This window comes from Alligator mississippiensis, chromosome 3 (genome assembly GCF_030867095.1).
Source record: "Alligator mississippiensis isolate rAllMis1 chromosome 3, rAllMis1, whole genome shotgun sequence".
Lineage (NCBI taxonomy): Eukaryota > Metazoa > Chordata > Crocodylia > Alligatoridae > Alligator > Alligator mississippiensis.
The window spans coordinates 96,091,173-96,117,303 of NC_081826.1; the positions used below are offsets into that span (position 1 = coordinate 96,091,173).

Below are 26,131 nucleotides of genomic sequence, written 5' to 3' on the forward strand. Positions count from 1 at the left end.
AAATACCAGAGTACTTTTTTAATAAATACCTGGAAATACTGTCACGTGAAGCTGCTGAATCTAAACTATCCATCCTCTCAGATGCCTCTAGACCAGAAGCTTGACCAGCATCTTCATCAATTGTGTCCAGTCCTGATTCTTTAGAAAGGTTCATCATATGGTTCTGGTAATACATGTGGATACTCTCACGAGTTGGAACATTCCCCTAGGTAGGTGGGAAAAGATATAGATAAGGTTTTGGCTTTGGTGAGGTCCTAGTTTCTTTACTTATTTGGAAATGAGCCCTTAAGGGATCCTGCAAACAACAAACTGGCAAAAAGGCAAGTTTTCTCCAACTTTTCTTCAAATGAGAGTCAAAATCTGATCTCATGTCCAGTGCAATAAAACTATATTGAGGGTACTTATGATTTCCATTCATGCATAACTGAGATATAAATTTGTTGATAATGTATAGTCACAGTCAGAAAACTGTGAAAAAAACCCATTGTGGGCATCAATATTTATTGTCTCTCAAGGAATATTTTTTTTTCACAAGGGAATGCTTTTGTTAACTGTCAACAAACCCTGAGCATGGGAGTCAAGGAGAGTTCTTTCTGGCCATGATATTATTGTCAGTAAAATAAAGATCTGCAATGTTGCTGAAAATGTTATGGAAGGGTCCTAAGACAGAACAGGATACAGCTTATTGCACCAATAGTTGTACTGGCTTCAGAAGAAACATGGAGTAGCACAGTCAATTTTTCAGACTTCTAGGCAGAGATTTACTGCTGTACTGGAAAGTGTTAACAATACATTATGTAAAAAGATGCCTAAAATATTCTGTATTCTCTTAAATAGCATTATTACTTGTTTCAACTCTCTTCCACCAAACTAGATGGGGTTTAAAAAAATTCAAAATGTGAAATTTGGATACTGATTACCATAACATTTTCATCAAAACTCAAGGAATTTAAGAAAGTTTTGAGTAAAGCCAATGCCACCCTTCGCCCCAATCTGTTGCTTATACACTAATGTTATAATCAAGCATTTGTGACAATACAGCCTGCTGTTAAATTAAATAATGCCACACAATCAGCATTATTACTCTTTTGTGGACCCAAATAAACTAGAACAGATGTGAAAGCCAAACTGGAACTGCTTCTATGACTGTAAGAGCTAGGACACAATATCAGGTTATTCTTCAATTAATACAGAGAGGAAAGATAGGAGCTACCTAGCCCAGGGAAATTCCCTGTGGCTTACAGTCCTAAAACAAAACTGTCATCTAGGTTGGGGATCACTGAGGCAAAACAGCATCACCTCACAGAGACACTCTCTTAACCCCCAAATTGCTTGAGTTTATGTTGTTGCCTAACTATTACCACCCCAGTCACTTGCTCTCCCAACTGCATGGAAGTTGTGCTGGGATTCTGGGAGTGCTATAATTTTTCACAGACACAGCAAGAATGCACCAAGATACACCCATGTCTCTTAGGAGCTCTGTACTTTCCATCTACAGAGGAGTACAAGTGTCTTTTTTGTTTGGGACCAACTATCTTTGGAAGCATGCCTTGTATGCAGCCTGCTCATGTATTTGTTTCAGGTACCCAAGCAGACCCTGTGGTTTGGTACACTGATATTGTCGAGATGACTAATGAGTTAACCCCATTGTTTCCAATTTTCTCCAAATTTGGAAGGGTGCAGGGGGTTAATAAATTTCCTTCAAAGGTAGGAAAAAACCTCAACCCCTAAACTATAGATCTACATGCCAGATTTACAAAGGTATTTAGATGCCTAGTAAGATTTATGAAAATGCCTAAGCAGGCTTGGTGATTAACTTCTATTGAGGCCTGTGGGACTTAGGTACCTAACCTACTTTGCTTCTGCGAGTCCCTGGGTTTCTATCTGCATCTTTACATATCGGTCTTTTGTCAATTTGACCCTAATAAAGTCAGTATCTTACATTATGCTTTGATAATGGATATTATATTACTAATATGGTAGTATAAATGAGATGGTCTGATGCAATGTTAATACATGCTTTTAACAGCACCAACATGAGCTGCATTTCCAAAAGTTGGAGTAGATTCAGACTGAACTTAACTCTGGGGTTCTTAGAAAAGAACCATGTTTTATTCTCTCCTGACTTGATTCTTCAATGTCTACTAAACTCACACTGTCTGGTGGGGGTTTCAGAGCTAAATCCTAGAGCTCTGTGCTGTCTTGTTAATCTTCCCAAACATTTTTTTTTCAACTCAGATGCCTAGAGTAATGGTTCTAATGACTTATCAGAAAAAAGAGTGAATTACAGAGTGAATACAATTCTGTAAATCCATATGAACAAGATTGATAAGTTTCCATTTCTATTACACCAACTCCAGCAGATGTGAAAAGATAATTTTCTCATTTATCACTGGAATATGAATGGTATGAGTGAAGAAAAGGAGTCAGTACATTACCTTTTTAATTTCCCTGGTCAACATACATCGTTCAATTCTCAGTACTGTAGAGATATCAATATGCTCTCTTGAAATAGAGTTCAGCCAAGCTGTAAAACTGTCTAATGTTGCCAGAAAAAGGACCCAGGTAAACTTCAAAATATTAAATATTCTTTTGATGATATTATCTGGAAGGGGGTAAGGTGATACAGAGTTAATGAACATAGACTTTTTTCACTAATACTATATTCCTTATATGACACTTGTTTAACTTAAACTTTATTCAATATTAATAATAACAGTAATCCAACCTGCAAGACCTTTCTATGTCAGTAACAGGAGTATTTAGAAATGGTTGGAGACCATCTGGCTTATTTGGGCATTTCCTACATGCTATTTTGTCTTTGTTCATAGTCTGGCATACCTCTTTCTCTCTATGATCTTGATCTTGCAACCATTCATTACTCAAGTAAGAGTCCTCAGTGACTATTTATGCAAGTAAGAGAGTGCAAAGCAAAGCCCCAAGACCATCCCACACATACATGGGCGGATCTAGGAATTTGAAAATGGGGCCGCAGGAGATGCAACCAGTGCCACAGGGGTGGCTAAAATCTCTCTCTCCTCAGCAGGCAGATTGCATGCGGCCCCAAAACAGGGGTCCCCAAAGTAGGTTATACCCCCTCCCTCCCCAATTCTTGGCAACTCCTCCCTTCCAGCACCAGCACCTTCCCCCATCCCATTCCCCCCTCTCCTATTCCAGCAGGGTTTGCCTTGGGTTTACCACCTGGCCCAGGAAGGGGGGACCCACTGCTGGTGTGCACAGCTTACCCAGGGGTTGGGAAAGCACCAGGGCTGCTCTTGCTTTGCTCCAGCTAGGGGCCTCTATGAGTGACAGTGTGGCATGCTGGGCTTGGCCAGGGACAGTGGCATCAGTGGTTGGTTCCCCATGTGCTTTGGTTGAGTCCCCCCAGGTGTCACCCACTGGCTAGGAGCAAGTGCTGAAATGGGGAACTGCCCAGTGCCTCTGTCCCCAGCCTTGCCCATCCCAGCACCTTGCACAGCTGCTCCTCAAAGCTGGAGACCCTGGGTCAGCAGGAGAAATGTGGTGGAAGGGGAGGGAGCAGAGACTCACCCATCACCACTGTTGACAGGCATGTCACCCCATGCAGCCACTCCCTGCAGCCCCTGGCTGAAGCGGGGCACAAGACAAGCCCAAGGCTTCCCCTGCTTCTAGCTAGCTGGGGACAGTGGTGGCAGTGGGTGTGCCCCCTGCTATGTTCCTGGCTTGGTCCTCTGGGTATCCCCTGCCAGCCTGGAGCACCAGCTATGCCTCAGACTCCACTGGGGGCCCAGACATTGGGTCTGAGAGAAACTGGAGCAGTGGACACCTGACCTACATTGTGGAAGTGGGGGTGTGACTATACTACTCCACCCCCTTCGATCCACTCCTGCTCACATATATGTTCCTCTGTGCAATGGAGTTTATCCTAGCCAGTTCTACTTTTACGCTGGGAGTTTCCTAAGGATGAGTGTGTCTCTTTAACCTGCCTAGGTACTCAAGTATCTGGGCAACATTACTTCAACTCTTTATCTATGTTCACCATTTCAATAGCCTCTTATAAATGTTTCACTCACATATGTTTCTAACATCCATTGAACTGTGTTGTATGTTTGCTCCTCCTCTCAAAGTGTTTAACAAGTTGTGATCTTTATGCAGCTACACTGTGCATGTGTGCAGCTGCATAAAGAGCTCAATTAATTAAACATTGTGGATGTGTGTGTGTGTATTTTCTAAAATAAAAAAAACAGTACATTTTGTAAGGAGTAGGACAAAAAGTGTGTAAAAACCACTGTCTCTAAATACACAACAGTAATTTTAGTTTGATTTTTTATTAGCCTACTGATGGAAATTTGAATAATAGTATTAGCATTACTAGTAGTATTTTTTTCACATTAGCTGTTGTCTGAGTGAATTCAAATTAAAAATAAAATTTAGACCTAATTTCCCTCTATTATCACAGAGACATGGTCGTCTGTTCGAAGCAGTATCCACCCCTCTGTTAGGTTTCCCAATCACTAAGCACCATAGATAGGGACCCAAGATTGGAATAACTGACCTACAGGTCACAGAACACTTTAAAGCAGTGGCTTTCAACCTTTTTTCATTTGTGGACCCCTAAAAAATGTTGAATGGAGGTGTGGACCCCTTTGGAAATTGCAAATGGAGGTGTGGACTCCTTTGAACTGTAAGCATGGGTATTCATATACTTTTGATTGATTGTAGTCATCTTTCATGGGCCCCTTATACATAATCTGTGGACTCCCCAGGGGTCCATGAACCACAGGTTGAAAACCACTGTTGTAGAGCCTGTAACATTCAGCTAAAGTGTTTATATTTACTCAGTTTCACCAGCAGATGTCACTCAATGCTTTGGGGTGTGCCTTGTTTTAAAAGGCAAGTAAAAGTTGGGCACTACCAAATTAATAAACAGAAATTTACAAACAAAACAAAACACTAATATTAAAACAAGAGCAGCAGCACCAATGACAATATCATGCCAAATAGTTTTTAAAATGACAAAAAAAATTATCTGAGGTGTTTCTAATCCAAGGTGCTGTTCCCACTGTCTTTAACTATGATTGCATTTACTTCCATTTTTTTTTTTTTTGCTAACATCATTATATCAATTGTTTTTGCATTTTCCTCAGTCTTTTCTGTATTACTGGATTTTTGAAGGATTTCATAGTTCACTTACTAAAGTATTATTCATATATACTTTAAGGTATTGGTCTTTGGGTTAAACAAAATCTTGGCACTGTGAGTTAAAGGAAAAAGCTATTCTTTTTCCCTCTTAGCACCACACTTTCTCAATGTTTCAGATGTACTCATATGTACAGTTTACAAGAAAATCTTATATACATGTGCACAGATATAGAGTATATAAATGAACAGTTCACAAAGAGGTTTGGTTTTAAACACCCCCACACAATGGCAGATGATCTGTGCTGTTGAATTAATGGAGTAGCATTGTCTGCTTACTTGAAAGCCGCAGTCTACTTATACTGTTTGGCAACTAATGGTATCTGATGGTCTCACCACAACGCCTTGCCAGCGAGTTCTAGCCTAATCTAGAAGGTCATTTTTCTCTTAGGGGTGGAAGTCATTCAGTATACAATATTAATGAAGCTGTGGTTGTTCTGGTAGCTTTGTTGTTCTCTGCCATTGTTTTAAAAACAATCTTTTGGGGATCGATTACATCAAAACATTTTCAAAAAGGGAAACATATTTATTTCCATGGAAGACTGCTATTCTTGCTTAAAGGGTCACATGCAGTGAGGTAATGAGAATATGCTCTTCTCGCTCGTTGCTGTCCTATCGACTTCAAGTAGGTGCTTGGCACTTTGAAATTGATTCAAGCTGTTACCTATAGCTTTTCACAACTATTTCCTTCCAGTTCTGGTAATACTCATTTTTTTGTAGCAAATCCTCTTGCTTATATGCTGACACTAAGTCACGTGCACATTGACCATGGGATTATGCCATTTACCATAGCAAAATATCAGAGCAACCTCCTTTCTGCCAGCATACCTGGTCCATCTGATTTCTTTTTGACAGGTTCCTCTTCTCTGTCTTCATAATCAACATCAATAACAGCTGCCAAATTAACATTCAAAGCAATTGTTAAAAGCCGTTCTATATAGGTTTAAATGTAAATTGTACTGAAAATGAAGAGGGATTTCATGGCTATTTAAACAGAAGTGCTTGAATTCATCCTGTCTTAATAGAACACTTAGTTTATTGTTTACAATAACATTTCCTATGATTAATTATGACTGAGAAACAATCCCCAGATGGTATAAATCAGTGCATCTCCACTTATTTCAGCAGAGTTATTTGGCCTTATACTGACTAAGGATATAACCTTTGAAGTTTACTTGGTAGTCCTCTGGAAATTTTAACCTGTCTGTCCAATTTTTTAACCTACTTCTGCCTCACTCATTAAGATCAAATATTTCCATGCTGATTGAGGATACAACAGCATAATGAGGCACTTGACAGGCTGAAACAAAGCATAAGGGTAGTTTTGAATCCACCATGTGTCCTAAATGGAACATTAATTTTAACACAGATAAAAGAAATCGCAGCCATACCTAGGCCATTGGAAAAGCATCTGACCAGCATCTTAGCTAATACATTAACACAGCAATTGTAGTCTCCGTGACAGAGAGTTAAAATGTTCCCTCTTTTTAACAGGATAGAGGGACTTCTAGCAAAACTGTTTCAGCCTTTAGAACTGGCAAATAAAGCTTCTATTAAGTATTTTTCTCTGTTGGTATTAAATTCAGAAACCCTTCAAGATTAGGAAAAAGCTTATGAATGAAACTTTACAGGGACATGCACAGTTTTGTGGTGCAAATAAAAGAATGTTAAATGTGAATGGTCATTCTTTGCTGTCTGCTAAATTCACTGGGAATGTAACTGATGCTGGAAAATATTTGGATCTATCATAAAGGAGCATTCTACATGAACACTTAAAGCATGTCTTTTCTTTCCTCTGTGTCTGAAAAGAAAAGCTTCACTACTATATGAAAGTGAACATCCACATTTGACAAATGCAGCAAAAAAATATGCAAGCTTTTATATGGATTAATTTGAACTAGAGCCGGGAAGTGGGGTTTTTTTCCCATTAGAAAATGTCAATTCATAAAAAATAAAACTTTTGCACATATCAGTTTTGCTAAAGATGATATTTCTGATTAAAGATAGAAGGAGCCAAAGAGACTCTCTGTGGCCCCAAACTAGCCAATAGCCCAGTAGTTAGGGCACTTACCCAGGACGCAAGAAACAAATATTAGAGCACTTGCTCTGCCTGATTCAGGCCAAGCACTTGAACCCAGTCTCTTATAGTCTGGATGGGCACCCAAAGTACTAGGTTATAAGCCCTCCTGGAATGGCTCACTCTCTCTCACTCACTGTCTCTCTCTCTCTCTCTCTGGCTTTCAAATGCTCTTAGTTTTGTCTCAATGAGGAATAGACAAGCCACTGAAATCATGAAAACCTATGATGGGATAGGAAACCTATTTCCTGTCTATCTCTGATGTGATAGGTGTTATCACTTCTGTTGTCTTTTCCTTTCCATATATAAGTAGATCTATCTATTACTCCATATGGATATGGAATAATTTATATAACTAATATTTAGATGAGTATTTAAATATACATAAACACTTTAACTCGCAAAAATGTTCACAGAAACAGCAAGCTTTAGGGCACAGACAGAAGTGACAATTTTTGCCTAATCTGGCCACAGAAAGCAGCTTATAGCCATGACCAAACACAAGTCCATGGCTGCAGACAGTTTAAAAAATGATCGATCAAGTAAAAATCTGACCCCCCCACTGCATGAGGGGTCAGATGAAGATGTTTAAAATAGAGTATTTTCTGTAACTTCTGCTTGCACTGCCTACCAGCCGGTTGCTGTTTTCAGAATGGGAGGGGGGAAAGGGAGCAGAGGGAGTTTGGTCTGGGGTTTTTTCAGCCCCTGCTGGAGGGTGAGGTACGTGTAGTGGAGCCCCCACCCAGTCCCGCCCCCTCCTCCCCCACCCCAAGGTGGGAAGGAGCTACAATTCACACCCCCACCCTCCAGAGCCAGCTGGGGAACCCCTAGAATGAGCAACCTCTGCTCCCTTTCCCCCATCCCATCCTGAAACAGGGAGAGAGGAGGCATCACTGCTAGGGGAAACAAGCTGCAGGCTGGCAGCCAGCAGCTAGATTCCTTTCCTCCTTGGAACCAGCAATGAACTTCTGTTTGTTCCAGGAGATTGTTGCACTCAGATCGCTTTCTGCAAAGCGTTCTCAATGACATCAGGGAGCTGCACTTCTTTCTGTACCCTATATCTCTGCAGAAACCAAATTCTGAATGGGCAAATGCCTGCAATAGAAACCTAATTCCAAGAGGTGTGTTAATTCTGGACTTTGAGAAGGAATGAATCCATTCTGACGAATGAAGCCACTGATATTTCCAAATTCAGGGTGACACACTGTAGCAAGACAAAGTTTAATAATGGAAAATATTTCCCCTCCCCAAGTGGTATTTGTCAGTCATAGAACACCTTTCCCATTAGTTAGCTTCTCTGTGCAGTTTTAAATATTACACCCCAAAAAGGCATTTTATGACCAAGCATCCTGAGCCTAACTCTTGCTGGGATGTCTTAGGTATTAAGTTCTATAACAGTCACCTTGTTGCTCCTCCCTGTGACATCCCCTAATCTGTATTACTTTGCGCTTACAGAACACATCAATAGCCTTCCACTGTGGGTGACTTCAATAACAGGCCTGCATTGTCTGCCACGTCATCCTGAAAGCCGCCAAAAGTAAACTTTCTGTCAAGTCACAGCTTTCAACTCCAACCAGCCTCTACCAGTCACCTTATTAATAGCACAAAGTCCCCTCGACAGGATTGAGAACATTATCTCTGTGACGCCTCTTTCCTCAACAGCACTGAGAATATCATCTCTGTGATACTTTGGGTGCTTGCAGCATGGGAAATGAAGGAAGGTTGATGCGTGGTTTTGAAAAATCCAAGATCATACATACCATCTCCAGGTCTTTTTTGCCTTCGCTTCTCTTCCTTCCCAAACCATTTCTTCTCTTTGCGTCTCTGTCGGAGGGCAGTTTTGGGATCAGTAATCCAGGCCTGATAAACAAACTGAAGAGAACAAACTCATTTATTTCAAGGTTCTTCATATTTTGAAAGTAAGCAGTAAAATAAACCACAAACAGGAATATATATTTAGGGCAAACACATTCAGATCTGCAGGGGTAAGCAAACATTTTGAATCCCAATCCAAACACCTCCCCTGAAGATCTGCTGAGCTTTCTTGTGCTATTTTTATTCACGTGAAACCAAATGTAAAAACACTTGTGGGTGGACCAAGTTTCATAAAAACCCACAAAAATTCATGCTCTGAACTTTGGGGATTAATACACTGCTGTGCACATGGATCACTTCATCTAAATCTTTCCAAACAGTTTATATTTCTACTTAATCAGCATTGCAAATGAAGATGCTGTGAAATAAAAATTCTAATTGTAAGAGTTATAATCACCCAACTAAACCAATGAAGAGATGGCAATTTTCCAGTACTGTATTTGTGTCTGTAAACTTTTTATACTTCAAGAAATTTCTCCCACCTACTGCCCCCCCCCGCCCCCCCATTTCCCCACATATTACATATATTGCAATGGAATATTACAGAGGTCTGATAATGCAGTCAGGAATCAGGAGCAAAGAATTCTTGTGTTTTCTTCTTGGTTTTGACAATAGCTATCTTCCTTGCTTAAGCTTTCTGCTTCTGTTTCTCCATCTGTTAATAGATAGTAGGCACATCTACACATGCAATTAATGCAAAGTAATAAACTCCAGCACATATTGTGCCAGAGTTTATTGCTCCCAGGCGCTATGTTTAACACATGTGCCCAGAACCATAGCAAGTTGAGCTGGGTCGGAGCAGCCCCAGCTGGCAGGGGGCCCCGGGGGTCAGCCTGCCATCCCACAGCTGCTCCAACCTGGCTCAACATGCTGCAGAGGGACTGGCTGGGTCACGAGGCTGTGGTGCTGGCAGTGTGCAGGCAGCCCTACACTGTAGCACGCTTGTGCCCCAGCCAGCCCTGACAGTGTCTACACGTGCGTTGCTGTGCAGTAAATAACTCTGCTGTAGGACCATATTTGTATTTACAACCATTAACCTACAGTGGAGTTAATTAGTTTCCTGTCATCTAACAGGGACACATCTGTAGCTATGGAGACTTTACTATGGAGCTAATTAGGCAGCTCCTCAGTAAATGTCTTACGTAGATGTGTCCAGTAAGACTTACCTATGGTAATGGGATTCTGTGGGGATGAATTAGTTAATGAGCTTAATCCTGTTTACCATACTCATATGAATAGGTCTGTTGATCTGGATAAACTAACCAGGGGTTGGTCTAATGTTTATTAAGTGATATAGCACTTAATTATGATCCCATATGAGCAATTAAAAAACACAATGAAAGAGTATTAATTCTTTTTATAACCTGTGAGTAACAGGAACTAGAGAAACTAACATTTATTTTGCAGCAACTTGAAGCAAAAGATGTTGCACTTTTTTTCTTGTTATGCTTTTCATTTAAAACATTTTAAAAATTTCAACCGTTTTTACATCCTTATTCATTTCTAGTCAACATAATCATCTACCTGTAGCCAGAGAGCACGCAAATACATGCACTAAATAAAGCAGACTAACAGCTCCATCAGTTTGTAAGACAAGCATGCACACAATTACATGAAAAAACCTCTGTCTCAGGAAAGCTGAAATTATCCATTATACGTGATAACATAGTACATTTTATTTTTCTTTATAAACGTTGGGTACATTTTTATATACAGAAGTCATTCTTTGCCATCAGAAGCACACTCTTTTTTTTAATTGTCAAAAACTGTGCTTTTCCAAATTTGGAAGGAGAAAAACTTTCATATTCATTCTGATTTGTCAATCGCTGAGGAAATAAGTTAGCTCAGAAGACCTCCTTCAAATCATTTTATAGTAAGCGCTTTTTTCTGTATTTCTCTACGTACCATATGAAAAATGTCCTGACCTAGAAGGCACTGGATTCTCTTTTGCTTTTAAAGAAACAGTTGATAATAAAGGTGGAAGATACTGGTCAGTTGCTCTAGCACACTACATAAATTACTGTAAGCCGAGCACTGTCAAATCTAATATTGAACAGCTTGTGGTGAAGTCCTGTTGTAGCTACAAACATATTGCAGACCAAGAAGAGCATAGACAAACCAGGATAAGGGAGACAATGAGAGCATAAATAAAAGAAATGAAATAAATAAAGCCCATAGTAAATAATGGAATATTTCAGCTTGGGCTTGGTTAAATTATATATAGAATTTTAGTATTGGACAACCCCTACCAAGCAAGAACTTGCAGGTTCTGAAGCTGGTACGGTTTATCAAAAATACATTTAGTGCTTACTGCAAAGTATCGTGTTATGTACATGGAATGCAAAATCTTAAGCACAGTTAAATGCTTAATTTATCTGGGGAAGATGAAAATACTGAGGAAACACAAATCATATTAATCATCATCTAGATCATCAGGGGAAAGCACTAAAAGAGGAATCTGGGAATCTGGGAGGAATTTGCTTGGTTAGATTACTCTATGGTCTTGCCAGCTTTCTGAGAATGATACCACAGAGGCTATAGTTTCATGCAGCTTCATGGGACCCTCTTCCAATGCATCTGGCTCTGCATTTTTTCTCTTAGACCACATTTAAAATAAGAGACCATTATTTCTAGATTTGCTACTTCCAAAAGTTCTACTGACAATTTTGAATACTTAAAAAGCTTATCACTGTTATAACTCTTCATAAAGTTCATAAAAGAGGAAAAATGCAGACAAGCACAGTGGTATGCATTATGTCAAAATGCTATGGAATGGGCTCACATACTAGTGAACATTAGTGAAATGTCAAATACCTTTGCAGCTCTGATTAAATACTGAAGAATAGTTTTGGGTAGTTTAATGACAGACTTTGGCAAGGCTAAAATGGCTGAAGCAAATTTTCCAATAGCTCTCTATAAAGAAGGACAATGCAAGAGCAGTTAGTAGAAACAAGAACACTGTTAATAAAAAGATATGCATTGTGTGTTTCTGATTAGACTGTTAATAAATGATTTACATTCATTTTAAACAATGTGACACAAAGACAACGCATGCTGTTTACCACAACCTTTCCATTAGAATATTTGCACTAGCCCAATATGTATAATACTTTTTATCAAGTAAAACATTTTATCTAGTCAATAAATGTAAACTCCTTATCTAGTCAATAAATGTAAACTCCAGTGGATGGTGAAGCTGAGGAGGATATTGCTATAATCCAATGAAAATTAAGTGTTAAAAAAGGTTATTTACATTTTTAAAAAGTAGCAATTAAAAATAATTTTAATAGGATTTAGAACAAACGTCATGTTAAAAGTGTTAGTATTTTTTTTGCTCTAGGCTGTGTGGAAAACAGAGTGTTGACCAAACAATTAACAAGCTACTAACAAGCAAATGTACTTTTCTGCCTGGGCCAACCTTCTTAAAAATGCCATCCTTACTTCCCACATGCAAACCTGGACATGCAAGTGGGAAGGGTTTATTTTTGGGTGATGGCCTCAGGCTCAGGAGGCAGATGGCAAAGAGTGTTTCTAAATGAGAGCTACAGAGCCTTGTTTTCAAGAATTGGGACATACAGAGTGGGACTCGGAAGGGAGGAAAGGATGTATACTTCTCAGCAATGCTTGCAGGAGTGGCATGGAAGAGTACAGGCATGGCATAAGAAAACACTGTCCCTACAAAGTCTTAAGCCTGCATGTAACTGGACAGGAATCCTCATTTGCATGAAGTTACAAATGCACTTAATCTTTCACAGGATTAGGTGTTTGATATCTCTGAAAATCAGGCCTTATACAGCAACACTCCTATAAAGATTTAAACTTTTGTAATTTTACATATGCAGGCTCAGTGCTCAGCACCTGCCTGCATTATGCCCTCAGTTGGCTTCCTTTAATCTCTGCACACCTGAAGGCATCCTTCTGATTCACCATGATGTTCTACATTATTTTATTAAAAAGAAAAAGAAAATACAGTTTTGCAGAGTAACATTAAGTTACTAGGTCCTTTTCACCTTTGAAATAAACTTTCCTGATACACACATCTCTTATCCCTAACCTCTACTCAGAAATAAGCTTCAGTTTGCAAGCTAGGAACCCCTTTATGAAAAGGTGTTAATTACAGTGATCATTACATTAACCAGCAGTAACTGTTCAAAGCAGAATCATACAGGCATTCAGAAGCAATGCCAAAAGCTAGATAATTTATGCACTTGTCTTTATTGTAATAAAGAAAAATGAAGTCTATGTTAAGGAAACTTTTCTTCTTTTTTATACTTTTCATATACAAGTGAACAAAGATCTGATTCCACTACAGTTTTTACATTTCAGAAATTTGGCAAAGTTAACAGCAGGCAACACTGTATTTTAAATTGGCAAGAACCTTTATATTCCATACATCTCAGATCAGCCTCAGACACACAACCTGCAGGGAGTTTAAATTTTAAGTGATGATGTCATGAGAAGCTTAGACATTGCCTCAATTTCTCTCTGCAGGAGCAAGTTCAAGTGCCAACCACATAACTGGATTGGCTTGGAATATACACCTTCAGTACTGTACCTGGAATGCGGATTTTTTCCGAGGTTCTTCCTCTTCCTTTTTTTCCTCTTCCTCCTCTTCTTCACTATCCGTCTCAAACAAATAATAATCTCCACTTCTGACCACTAAGTGAAATAAAATATCTGCTTATTTTTTGAAAAAATAGCAGCTTTTATTCTGAATTTCCCCAAAGTTGTATAAACAAGCATCCAGTTATTAAAGAGATCATGAGCAGGAGATGTTGAAACAGAGAAGAAACAAGAGATAAAGAGGACTCTGTGCCAGACAGATTATTTAGTATTAGCATACATGACAGGGGCAGGATGAAAACTAGAAAAAGTGTGCATTATAGTTTATAAATCATCACTACCAGAAGAAAATGGGCTGGCAAAATGTAAAGAAAAAGCTTGAATTAGAGCAAGTTGTTATGTTAAAATTTTAGAGGAATTTTTGACAGATAGTTAAACCTAACATATCCAGGATTGATAATAATAAGAAAAGTCCAGCAGGGAACTAAATGGCAGTATATAAGCTGTACCACCGGACAAAAAAGAGAGAAACATGGTTTAAGGGCTGAAGCATCATTTAAGCTACACAATAGGATTGTATTAACTGTTTTTCCCCCAGCTTTCAAACTTTGATGAGGTAATGGAAAACCTTGGCTTGTTTAAAATGAATCATTTGAATATTATTAAACATGATCACAAATGAGGTTAATTTTTTGCCCATGGTTTCAGAAAGAATCTGAAACCTTGATACATTAGAGATGCAGAGTAAATGAACTGGGCCTTATATCCTTGAACAGAAGCAATGTTTTTGTTTCTTAAAAGATAACAGGCCTACACGAACGAACAAGGGAAAAAATAAAAACTTAGGCAAAGAGCAAGAGAAAAATCAAAGTCACAACATTACATTTGGCAGTGAAGACTGGTAAAGTAATGTCTGCATGTAAGCTAAAAGATTTAAAGGACTAAATGTCACTCAGTAAGGACATATGAGCAGTACAAATTTATATAAAAACTGTATGTTTAACCCTCATTATAAGACTTTTGGAAAAATAACAATAGCTTCAATCCTATTCAATCATACCTTGCATTCTATATATTTCTTTCTGATCATCTGAATGCTACTAATCCCATGGAAAGCTTCAGCTTATGCCGGAGGTAGAAGTTGCCAATACTCTGTCCAAAAACACGATGACTATGCAAGGTGTCCAGTGTACAATTACATTAAAATAAAGGCAACTGTGTCTGTCTGCATGGGCATCTGTGCCTCTGCAACCCCCTTGTTACATCATTGCAACCCTGTGTGGACTTCAGGCTATGTTCACATTGTTTACATACCACACCTAGGAGAGCCAACATGAAGCATGCCCCACACAATTGCTCCCATCGAATCCTGAAAATAAGGCAATGCCATGACCTTAGAACGGTGCTGTGTGAGAGCCAAGAAGCTGACCCAAGATACAGGACTTCAGAACATGCTCAGTGCACTCAACATCATGTTAAGGTGGTGGCACTGTTGCCTTACTTTCAGCCATGCATGGAGCAGAAGCAAGTGGTCAGGTTAAGATTCATGGCAGCATCCAGAGACATGGCCCAGAGTAAATGTAGAATTGCCCTAATAATCTACCTGAATGTATCTGATTAAAGATAAAAAAAATCTAACAAGAGAAAAACTTTCAAATAAGTTTAAAATATTCCACATATGCCCCTCTAAGAATATCCACAGCAAATATACTTAAAAAACCTTGAAAACTCGCAGAAATGTTTATACTTGAAAGGCCTCTAATCTACAGTTCTTCAGGAAAATTTCCAATTGTTGCCAATAGAAGTTATGTCTACAAAAGATCAGCAGGATGAGGTCTACTGTATCTTGGACACTGAACAGTATAATCTATTGCCATGTATTTGTACTATAGTGGTATCTAAATGCCATCAGAGCCCCATGAATGCTCTACAATCACACATGTAGACTGACAGTCTATCTCCAGGCTTTTCATTCCACTATTTCTGAAGGGACACTATAACTTAACAATACAGTCCCCTAACAATGCTACAAAATAAGCAGAAAGGAAGGTATGATTGAACAGCAATAATGCATTCTCACAGATACACATCGGAATGGAACAGGGTGCGAAGTCAGCCATCTAAGAGGCTTACTGAAATCCTGGCCACACTGAATCTACTCACAAATCCTCCCCCTTCTCATGGTGGAAGTAAGCTTTAAGGCAGCATTCCTCTTTTTCTTGAAACTCATAGTGAACTCTCTTCTAATCTGGGTATCTTTGAAGGAGGAGGGAGCTGGCAGGTACAGGGATCTAAGCACCAAGAGCTCTGCCTGAACCTCTTCATCAGAGCAGAATTATTACAAGCAGAGAGCCTCTATGCAAGCGATTCCTGTTGACTCTGATTCTTGCTGATTTTCGTGGGGGTTCAAAGGCCTGTTCCAAAGGACTGGAGGAGCCCTGTTTCCAATGAAGGAACTATATGGGAAAGAGGCCAATGCAAAAAACCTCATGAATATTTCCCACACTCTTCTCACAGTGGGATCAAATCCAAAACATAAATATATTGTAATTTCAAAATATATTTAAGTGCAAAACAACTGAAACTAAAGAAAATAAAAGAAACAAAAGAAATAGAAAGGCAAAATAGTTCAAAGTAGCAAACATCAGAACTGACTTAACTGGCTAGCACATCAAACTCCAGTAACTCAGTTCCCTACCGGTATAAATGCAACCAACAAACACAAACCAATACTTCTTACAAAATGAAGGTTTTTTTTCACATTTTCCTTCAGAAATATCTTGAGCTTTCTACAAAAAGATGCCACAAAAATATTATGGAGCATTTCAAAATGGTATACCTATAAGAGAGAAGAAAAGGTTTTCTGTGTTTATTCACTTTCTGAGTCTATGAACATTCACTCAGTAAGTTCTACACTGCTTATTTCTTCTGGGTAAACCCTTTTTCCCTATGAACGTGTAGGAAACTCGAAAGAAGGTCATCAGTGCTATGTGATGCTTTCCACAAGTTTTTGCATTATTGCAATAAATAATTTAAATAATGCTCACTGTTTAAATACCAAAATGCACGTTGTTCCCTAAGAACTTTATATAATGAGGGTGAAATAAATTGGAAAGAGCCAAAGTCAAATGCCTCTCTCTGGGCAGTTCTGTTTACTAAAAAAATGGTATAAGGAGTAACAAGAGACCATATCCAATTCCTTCCCAAATGACTGTAGCCTGAAATTGAAATGGAAAAAAAAAAATTTCTAATTGTACTTGGGACTTATTTCCTTACTGTTGTTTTAAATGAAACTAGAATAACAATGAGCTTGTCTCACAAAACTTTTGAAAAAGGATAGGTCTCTCTAAAGTAGCATTATGACCTTTAGAAAAAGAAAGATATAGGCACAGTTTACTTGTGACTTGATAAAAATAAACGTTCACTATGTTGTAAAATACTGAGTAAAATACAGAGAATTAGACACGTGGAATGTGAAATTTGATTGTCGTGTCTAATAAGCAACTTTAGGGATATAAAGTGATCATTTAAAAGTTTTTCAAAGATTTAATTTTAATCTTGCATTCTAATTAGTGCTATACACTGAAAAAATAGATATTTTTCTAATATTTGACAAATAGCTGATACCCTTTATAATACAATGCCTGATTTTGTATCTGTGATAGATTATTTTGCTTCCTGGTTTTGTCTGACCTGACAGCATTGCAAACTCTTGGAAGTGTGTAGATCCATGTTATGTGCAAATGCACAGTACTATTAATTGGGTCCCTTACAGTTCAAAGCTGAAGTACTGGATTCATACAATCAGGTATTCTATCAAGTCACAATCATAAAACCATGCATAAAACAAGCAGGCCATGGGAATGCCTTCATTCTGGTCAAGGATATAAGGGTTAAATCCATGTATTTGTAAAATGATTAGGAAAACCTACTGGAAGCATGATCAACCCAAGGCCGCCACCACAGCTTTTTTTTGCCCTTGGCTTTCTCTTTGTCTGCTTCTCCTAAAATAAAATATGGCCATATATTAATTTTACAGAATGAGAGACATGTTTCTTACACTTTGTTTAATCACTTGTTATCTTTCTTAATAGATCTAAACTGCAAAATCATGTCAGATGCTAGGCTTTCTAAACATATTCAGAAAAAAATATCTGTGTATTAAGAGTTAGCACAAAATGCTAACACACTAACAATAATTAAAATAGTATTTCAGTACAAATATAGTATAAAAGTTTACAGTGTTGATTTTTAAATATTTAGACTTAAATGTTATACTTATCTGCAATTTCAAAAATACCTCCTTTAAAACCTGGCATATTGTGATGTGTATTTAAAAGAAATTATTAGCATTCAGACATTCATTACATACTCAAGGTTTTCATGGATTTTCCATGAAAGTGATAAAAAATAATCAAACAAGATGAGGTTACAGTAGCCAGTTATATTTCATCACTTGCTATAATTTTATTGTCTACCCAGCATTCGTTTGTAAATGCCATAAAAATATTTGGAAATTTAATTTAATCAGTGATTAATGAAAACTGATATCTGGAGAATATAACATCAGTTGCTGCAAGCTGCAAAAACTGTGTTATTACTTGTTCATTTCATGAAAAATAAACATACATGCCCCCCCAAAATCCCTCCCCCAATTATTTTTAATCCAGTGACTTTCATCCTAAATCAGGTCCCCTTGAAAACTATGGTACTTCAAGATGACTTTATCTATTTTATTGTCAAGAATATTTTATCTATTATGGTACTTTGAATAACATTTAAAAATGCATGTATTTCAATGGTTTAAAAAAATTTACAGCAGCCAAGAACAGGTGCCTGGGAAAATGTAAATCTCTCTCTGTTGTAGTGTTTCAAACAGCCATTTCTCAAACAAATCTCTGTTATTCAGCTCCTTGCTGAGAACAAAAAGCATGTCTGTTTACATCAAAGAAATCATTTTCTCAAAAGCTTCCTGTAGTACAAAAACCAGATACTTGTTTAGTTGAATCAAGCTACATGGTGAGATTCCACTAACAATACTTGTCGAGTCAATGTTTTATTATGATTGTACAGTGCACTTTCATACTTGAGCAACACGCAATAAACACTAGCCCTACAAAGTTCTTATCACTGAGCTCTGACTTCTAATACATTGATGACACAGTAACAATTAGGGGTACCTTCATCATCTTCTTCAGAAACTTTTTGAATGTCTTGACCTTCTATTGATTCTTGATTCATACTCAGCATTCTTTCTTTACCCTTTTTATATTTCTGTTGCCTGGCTTTGATGCGGTCCATCCTAGCAAAGAGAATAACACTGTCATACCCTGTCCTTGACTTTTTTGGAACCACAAGGAAGCATAGCTTTTTAGATTTTTACATGCATGTACACTCACGTGCATACATACACACACACATATGTATACATCCTTATAAACACATAGATCAGGACTATTGAAGGGAACCTAGATTCTAAAGAATTGCTTCTGAAGTTTGCCCCCAACTCAGCAGGAATGCAGGTAGCTCTGCAGCCTGACAAACGTGTCACATACTTCCTCCTATGCACTGAAGGTTCTGCAGAAGTGAAAGGACTTCAGTTTTATCCAGTTGTAACAATGGCATACAAAGGCTGGGGGAAGTGGGTATGTTGACTCTTCTTGTGGACTTATGGAACAATCTGGTTTCCAGAAAGGGGCTAATGAAAAGTCCAGTGAAGTCAACAATAATTTTTTGGCAAGCCCCTAAGTTTTTGTATCAGACTCTCAAATACCCACATTTTATAAAACAACAATAATAAGAAGAAATTACATCTTAAGTGACCAGTTTAGAATTGACAGGATTAAAAATTGTAGTGACCTATATGTATCATATTTTTATCATTATACTTTTCATATGATAAATTTGGCCATTTGTAAGATACAAAGTTATATTCCAGTTCTACAGCTACCATATATATTCATCTGGACATTTTTATTATATTCCAATGAATGATCAGATTTCTTGTCCTAGTGTTCAAGTACCACTGGAGTTTCTCTCAGTCAATCAAGCTGACTTAGTTGTTCTACATTTCCTGCTGTGTTGACAGTTTTTTGCATCCTATCTACCCTAAACAGTATGAAGTATTGATGTGCATTACTGAATACAATAAAACAAGCACACATTGACTTTGCTTTTGTTGAAGTCTGACATACCTGAAACTTAAAGTCATGATTTTTTTATACTATTTATGTTGTTGTTGTTATTATTATAAAGTAATATCAGCACCTTGACCTTAAACATGTCTTTGCAGAATTAACAAACCATGATGAATTCCAGGACAGGCATATCTTTCTTGGCTGTTCATACAAACTGCAGTTCATACAAGTGCAGAGCAGAACCATCCACAGCACATATGCCTCATAGAAAAGATTTATGTGGGAAGAGTGGCCAGAGAGGGAAGTTTTGTAATTACCTCAATTAGGCAGGTGTGGAGGAGACTGTTGGGAACAGGTCAAGGGAAGGGCAACTGAGGCTTTGACAGCTGAGGAGGAAACAGTTAGGGCTTCTGGCACTTGGGGAGGCACTGAAGGCAGTTGGGGATTAAGAAAAAAAATACATTAGCTGGATGTAACAGAAACTGAGTGACTGGGTTATCTTTATAAAGAAAAAGGTTCTTTAGATGAGTTGGGCTGGAAAAAGCAATTCAGTCAAGGACATAGAAAAGAATAATCCTCAATGAGAAAAGAGAATTACAAACAAAACAAATAATTCCAATATAGTAAGTGCTACCTACTATGAATAAAGACAGCCAGAATAAAAAACCTGAAATTCATATGAGTTTTGCCATTGATTTCAGTGGTGCCAGGATTTTACTCAGTGCTTTCAGTTCACAGTGAATTTTTTGTTCACAAAACAGCTGTGAATCTGACCTTTTCTGACTAACCCCTTCTCTGACTATTCCTGAAGTTTTTGGTTTTTATCCTGTACCCTGCATCTCATTTGGTAGTCTGTTCAACCAGTGCCTCCGGCAAAACTTGGCTAACATGAACTTTCCTGCTTATAGCTTGGCTACCCCCTCATTAGTATCATAAAGGGATTTTGCATTTGAGTATTTATCCCTTTCCTAATTTTCTGGGAGATGGGAAGAGACAGAACAAGGCAGTGATTAACCAAAAAAACAAACAAAAAAAATAGAAAGAAAATGAGGGGCACAATATTTCCCTCTTGTTGTATATTACTTGAACTTGTATCACACAAAATAGAAAAATGCAAAGCAAAAGAAAACAATGCATCTTATACAGAAAAAACAAAATTTAAAAACCTAGAGAGTCTCTTAAAGATATAGTTCATGCTGTTGGATTAGCGAAAATTATGAGCTATGAAATAGCCAAAAATGTTAGTATTTAAGTTTTCTTCATTACATTAACAAGTTAAAAAATATAGCAATGAGTAGAGAGATTTATACTTGCTGTCTTTATTTATAGAAAACAGCTATTTATAGCAGAGGTTTCTGGCTTTCTGCAGATTTAGGATGTCAATACTGCCTTGGCTTATATTTGGTTCATATTCATAAGGTTCACTAACTACACAATCATTATGACTAGACACAGGTGACTGGTAGGCAGGGTATGAGGGGGGGCACATGACTCCCCTGAGATTAGCCCCCGACTCTGCACTGCTCAGGCTGGGGCAGTTTTTTGCTGTGTGCACCGGTGGTGTGTTGGGGTGCGGTGGGGAGAGGCACTAAGCTGTGGCACAGAAGTATAGGAGTGGGTATGGGGCCTTTGGCCCACCACCAGGCCTGCACACAAATTGTGCCTCCCCAGTCTCAGGAGGCACCAGTCACCTCTGTGCCTAAAGGGATAATTTTACATGAAAGCTTAAATTCTGGAGCTCAATTCCATAGCTGAGGATGGATTCTGCAGCTGCAGAGTAATGCAATAAAGAGCTCTCTTAGCATAAAATATATTATTTCTATAATCATGAACTCATTTTTTGGAAACACGCTAACATAAAAACATTTGAAACAACACACAGGGATGTAGACAAAAGTAGGAAAAAGTAATCTAGAGCAGTGTTTCTCAGTCCATGGCCCATGACCCACTGGTGGTCCACAGACGTAGCATACACAGACGTATCATATGTTGCTGAAGGCTGGACAGAGGAAGGTAGTCAGCTGAGCATGGGCAGTCTTGTGTAAATATGCCAATCTCAAAGTACTCTGTTCTGAATGGGAAGCAGTGTAGTTGTCCTTGTGCATCACTGATGGCAGGCTAGTTGTGCCAGGTGCAATGACACATGAACAAAACTGTATAGCTTCCAGTTTGGGAGGTACAGTATAAAAAGATAGTTAAGATAAACCTGAATGGCACATTTTGTACTACACTAAGATACTCTACTATGCTACTTCCAGTTCTGATTATACTACTGCCAGTTCTGGAGCCCATATGGACAACTGCAGTTGTTATGGTGGGTTAAAGGGATCTAGAAAGCTTGAGAATCAGTGTTCTAGAGAGTTAGACGAATGCAAATGAACTATCACTGATCAGTGAAATATTAAGAAAAAAAGAGAAAGAGATTCCATACTGTCTCTTCAGTTGGTCCATTGATTTTTTCTCTTCTTCAATTCTGGCCTTGACAGCTTTGACAATTGTGGCCTGGAAAAGTTCAGCACCTCTACAGAAGAAATGGGGGAAACATAATGTTATTATATGTTCCAGTTAAGCAAGTAAAAATGCAGAGAGAAGTTTACTTCATAAAATGCTTATATGTACATACATCTGTGACAAAAATCACCATCACAAGATCAGTAAAGAAATGAGAAGCAATCACAGAATAGCAAGTAATTTGTTTTCTGGCAATCATTACATGAGTGTAGGATGCATAGTTACTGCAGTCATTATTCAGGGACTTGAATTCAAAGACCTCAAGGATTCAAACTCAAAATGAGCTCAAAGCCTGACTAAGAATTTCTTGCACAGTAATATTGAGCCAAGGGGCCAGCTATTAAGTTCAGCTCTTCTTGCCATAGTACAGGAGTGGGCAATTATTTCAGGTGGAAGGCTGCTTAATGAGGTTTGGTGAGATTTTGAGGGCCGCAGAAGTAGCCCCACCCCTTGACAATTGCCATGCCCTGAGTTAGATATCTTGGGACCAGAAGTCCTGCTCCTAACCCCTGACCTTTGCCACCAGAAGTCCCTCACCTTGGCCCCCTGAAATACTCTTGGGAGGGAGTGGAGGGTTGCCAGTTTAGAACCAGAAAAAGCCCAAATCATACACTAAAAATCAAACACCTACTGTAACATATTTTAATTTTCTTACAAAAAATATATTTGTCATGATTTATGTTTGCATACTGTATGTACAGGTGATTGCATAATAATGTAAAAATACATTTTTAGTTCTGTATACTGCGTGGGGAGGGGTTGGGGATGGGTGTGGGTGTACAATGGGGTGTGGGGCTGCGTGTGTGTCCACACTGGGATGTAGAGATGTATGTGTATGGGAGTTTGTGAGGGGTTGTGGCTGTGTGTGTGGGGGGCATAGGTTATATGTGGGGGGCTGTGGGGACAGGATGTAGGCATTTGTGGGGTGTGACGGAGGTGGGGGGGCATGTGGACCTCCCCACACTCCCCCCATGGCACAGCAGCAGGTGGGGGCACTTGGGGTGCTCATGTCTAGTGCAGGCACTGCTGCCCGGAGGTGTGTGGCTCTAGCCAGTGTTGGACATTGCAGTGAGATGTGCAGCTGGGCTGGGCTGCTTCTATCACTGGCACTCTCTGCCATGCACGTGCAGCCCCCACATTAGCATGCCACAGGAGGGAAGCCCCACATACTGGAGCTAGCTGCCTTCAGTGCTCCCTGCTGCACAGGTCCCAGGACTCTGCGGGGGAGCAGGGGCCAGTGTTTGCCTCCACTTCCAGGAGAGTCCTGGGACCTGTGTGGCAGGGAGCAGTGAAGGCAGCCAGCTCCAGCACATGGGGCTTCCCTCCAGTGGCATACGAGTGTGGGGGCTGCACATGCACAGCGGGGTGTGCTGGAGATAGAGGCAACCAGCTGGGCTGTGCCCCTTGTTGTGATGTGCAGTGCTGGCCAGAGCTGTGTGCGACTGGGCTCCAGCACCTGCATGGACATGAGCACTCTGAGCACCTTCACTTTCTGCTGCTGCTGCTGCCTGTGGAGGCTGCACACCAAAGGGGGAATGTGGGGGGAATCCCCACACTCCCCCACACCCACAATCTGCCCACCCAAGCTCCATGTTCCTGGGCATGGGCTCTGCACTGCTGCCAGCCTCAGCCCCACAATCTGTACTCCTGCCCAGCTGCAGCTCTTTCCCCACCTCCATCCCCACTGCTTCCCTACCTGGTGTCTGGAGCGAGTGGGATGCTAGGAAAGCTAAGGGGCCCTGGCAGGGTTGGGGGTGCTGTGGGTGGGGAGTGAGGGGCACTGGCAGGGCTGTGGGGCTGTGGGCCAGGAGTGAAGGGCACTGGAAGGGCCAGGGGGCTGTGAGTGGGGAGTGAGGGGCACCCGCAGGGCTGGGGGGCTGAGGGGCAGGAGTGAGAGACCCTGGCAGGGACAGGCAGCTGTGGGTTTGGAGTGAGGTGCACTATCAGGGCTAGAGAGCTGTGGTTTGGAAGTGAGGGACAATGGCATGGGCAGGGCACTGTCATATCAAGGTTGTTCAGCACCACAAAGCAGTGGTGGGGGGCAGCCACAGCTGGAACCATGTCCTGGTGAGCCAAGGAGGCAGGGGGAACTCTGATTTTCCATGATAAAAAAGCCCAAATCAAATGCCAATATTTATAGGTTTTTAGAATTTATTTTATTTTAATTCCCCTCCCCACACAACTAAGGCGGCACCACCCGCGGGCAGCGGGTCAGACCCTACGAAGAGAAGCTAAAGGGCCTGAATCTAGTCAGCCTCCACAAGAGACAGCTGAGAGGGGATCTGGTGGCCATTTACAAACTCACTGGGGAGGGACCAGAGGAAATTGGGGGAGGCTCTGTTCCCTCGGCATCACTGGGGGTTACTAGGAATAATGGCCACAAATTGGTAGAGAGAAGGTTCAGGCTGGGCATCAGCAGGCATTACTTTATGGCTAGGGCTGCCAGGCTCTGGAATGGACTCCCAAAGGAGGTGGTCCTCTCTCCTACCTTGGATGTCTTCAAGAGGAGGCTGGATAGATATTTGGCTGGGGTGTTATGATCCCAGCACTTGTTCCTGCCTGGGGCAGGGTGTCAGACCTGATGATCTGTTTAGGTCTCTTCCTACCCTAAGCACTATGAAACATGACTAAAAATCTGAAAAAATAATGCTCCACAGAGAACTCGGTTCTGAACTGGCTGAGATTGCATGGAAGAGTTTAAAGGGAGCAGAGGTAGTTGCAGAGCCACATATAAGCTTCTTTTAACATATTCAGTGAAACTCACTCCTGCACAATAATAGAATCACAGAAAATTAGGAGGTCATAAGTGATCAGAAACCAGTTCAGATCTGTAACATAACAGAAGTTCAGTGCACATAAATCATTTTCAAAATGGCCAAAACTGGTTTAAGATAAACCTGGATGGATGTAGTATCAGACTTAACTGTTATAAGTTAAATTGGTTTATTGAACTCCTATCCCAGATCACCTCTAGATTCAAGGTAACTCTCAGTCCCTCCATATCCCAGAATGCTTTGCACCTCTCCCTCAAGCCCTCCCCCTCACAGGGTGGGGGGGGCTAGGCTTGGCACAAGCTGCTCCAGCCAAGCAGGGAGGCATGTTCTAGTGATCCCCTGGCTTCTGGCCTGGGCCACTGCAGGCATGTGGCTGTATTTCTGAAATTAAAATTAATTTTGGTTCATTTGCTTATGAGTTCAATTTATGCCATTTAGACTAACTTGCAAGGACTGAATTGATTCAGCCTCAGACTTTTTGACTGTCTGTACTTAGCCCTAGTCCAACCCCTTGTTCAAAGCAGGACCATCTCCAACTATATCATCTGAGTCAAAGCTTTGTCTAACCAGGTCCTGAAAACCTCCAAGGATGGAGATTCTACATCCTCTCTGGGTAACCTCTTCCAGGGCTTTACTACCCTCCTCATGAGAAGGTTTTTTCCTAAGAGAGAGAGAATCTCATAGGCTTCAGTCTCATAGGACATACACCTTTTTCTTGGTCATCTCTGAGAGGGTGAATTATATCTAACCCAATCAGCCAAATAAAATTCCACTTTTAAAGGAAGAAATCCCTTAAAGATTTCCTTTCAGTAGATGTGAGCCAATTCTTCTCGCACAAACACAAAAATGTGTTTTGTACATGAATTTCTATGAAAAGAATTTGTTTTTTTACATCTAAACCAAAGTTGACACAAGAAAATTACAAGTGTGTGCTCAAGTCCAAGAGCATAAGGTAATAATACCCTGTCACCCTTGAATTGTTTCTTTCTCCACAGAACACTTCTGTAATTGTGATC

The 26,131-nt window shown here is 39.8% G+C and overlaps 1 protein-coding gene across 6 annotated transcripts in view; it reads right to left on the reverse strand.

Annotated features, from left to right (window-relative positions):
• Positions 1–26,131, reverse strand: part of PIEZO2 (piezo type mechanosensitive ion channel component 2) — a 537,727-nt gene that overhangs the window by 49,893 nt on the left and 461,703 nt on the right. For 4 of the 6 annotated variants that reach the window (XM_059724250.1, XM_059724248.1, XM_059724249.1 and 1 more), the window contains 9 exons: positions 22,262–22,351; positions 18,874–18,995; positions 17,626–17,697; positions 13,686–13,789; positions 11,945–12,043; positions 9,016–9,127; positions 6,007–6,072; positions 2,439–2,605; positions 30–205 (listed from right to left, as the gene is read on the reverse strand). In XM_059724250.1, coding sequence (XP_059580233.1) covers positions 30–205; positions 2,439–2,605; positions 6,007–6,072; positions 9,016–9,127; positions 11,945–12,043; positions 13,686–13,789; positions 17,626–17,697; positions 18,874–18,995; positions 22,262–22,351 — 1,008 coding nt within the window. The remainder of the gene's footprint in view (positions 1–29; positions 206–2,438; positions 2,606–6,006; positions 6,073–9,015; positions 9,128–11,944; positions 12,044–13,685; positions 13,790–17,625; positions 17,698–18,873; positions 18,996–22,261; positions 22,352–26,131) is intronic. The other 2 variants (XM_019490413.2, XM_019490411.2) reach the window with 1 other exon arrangement.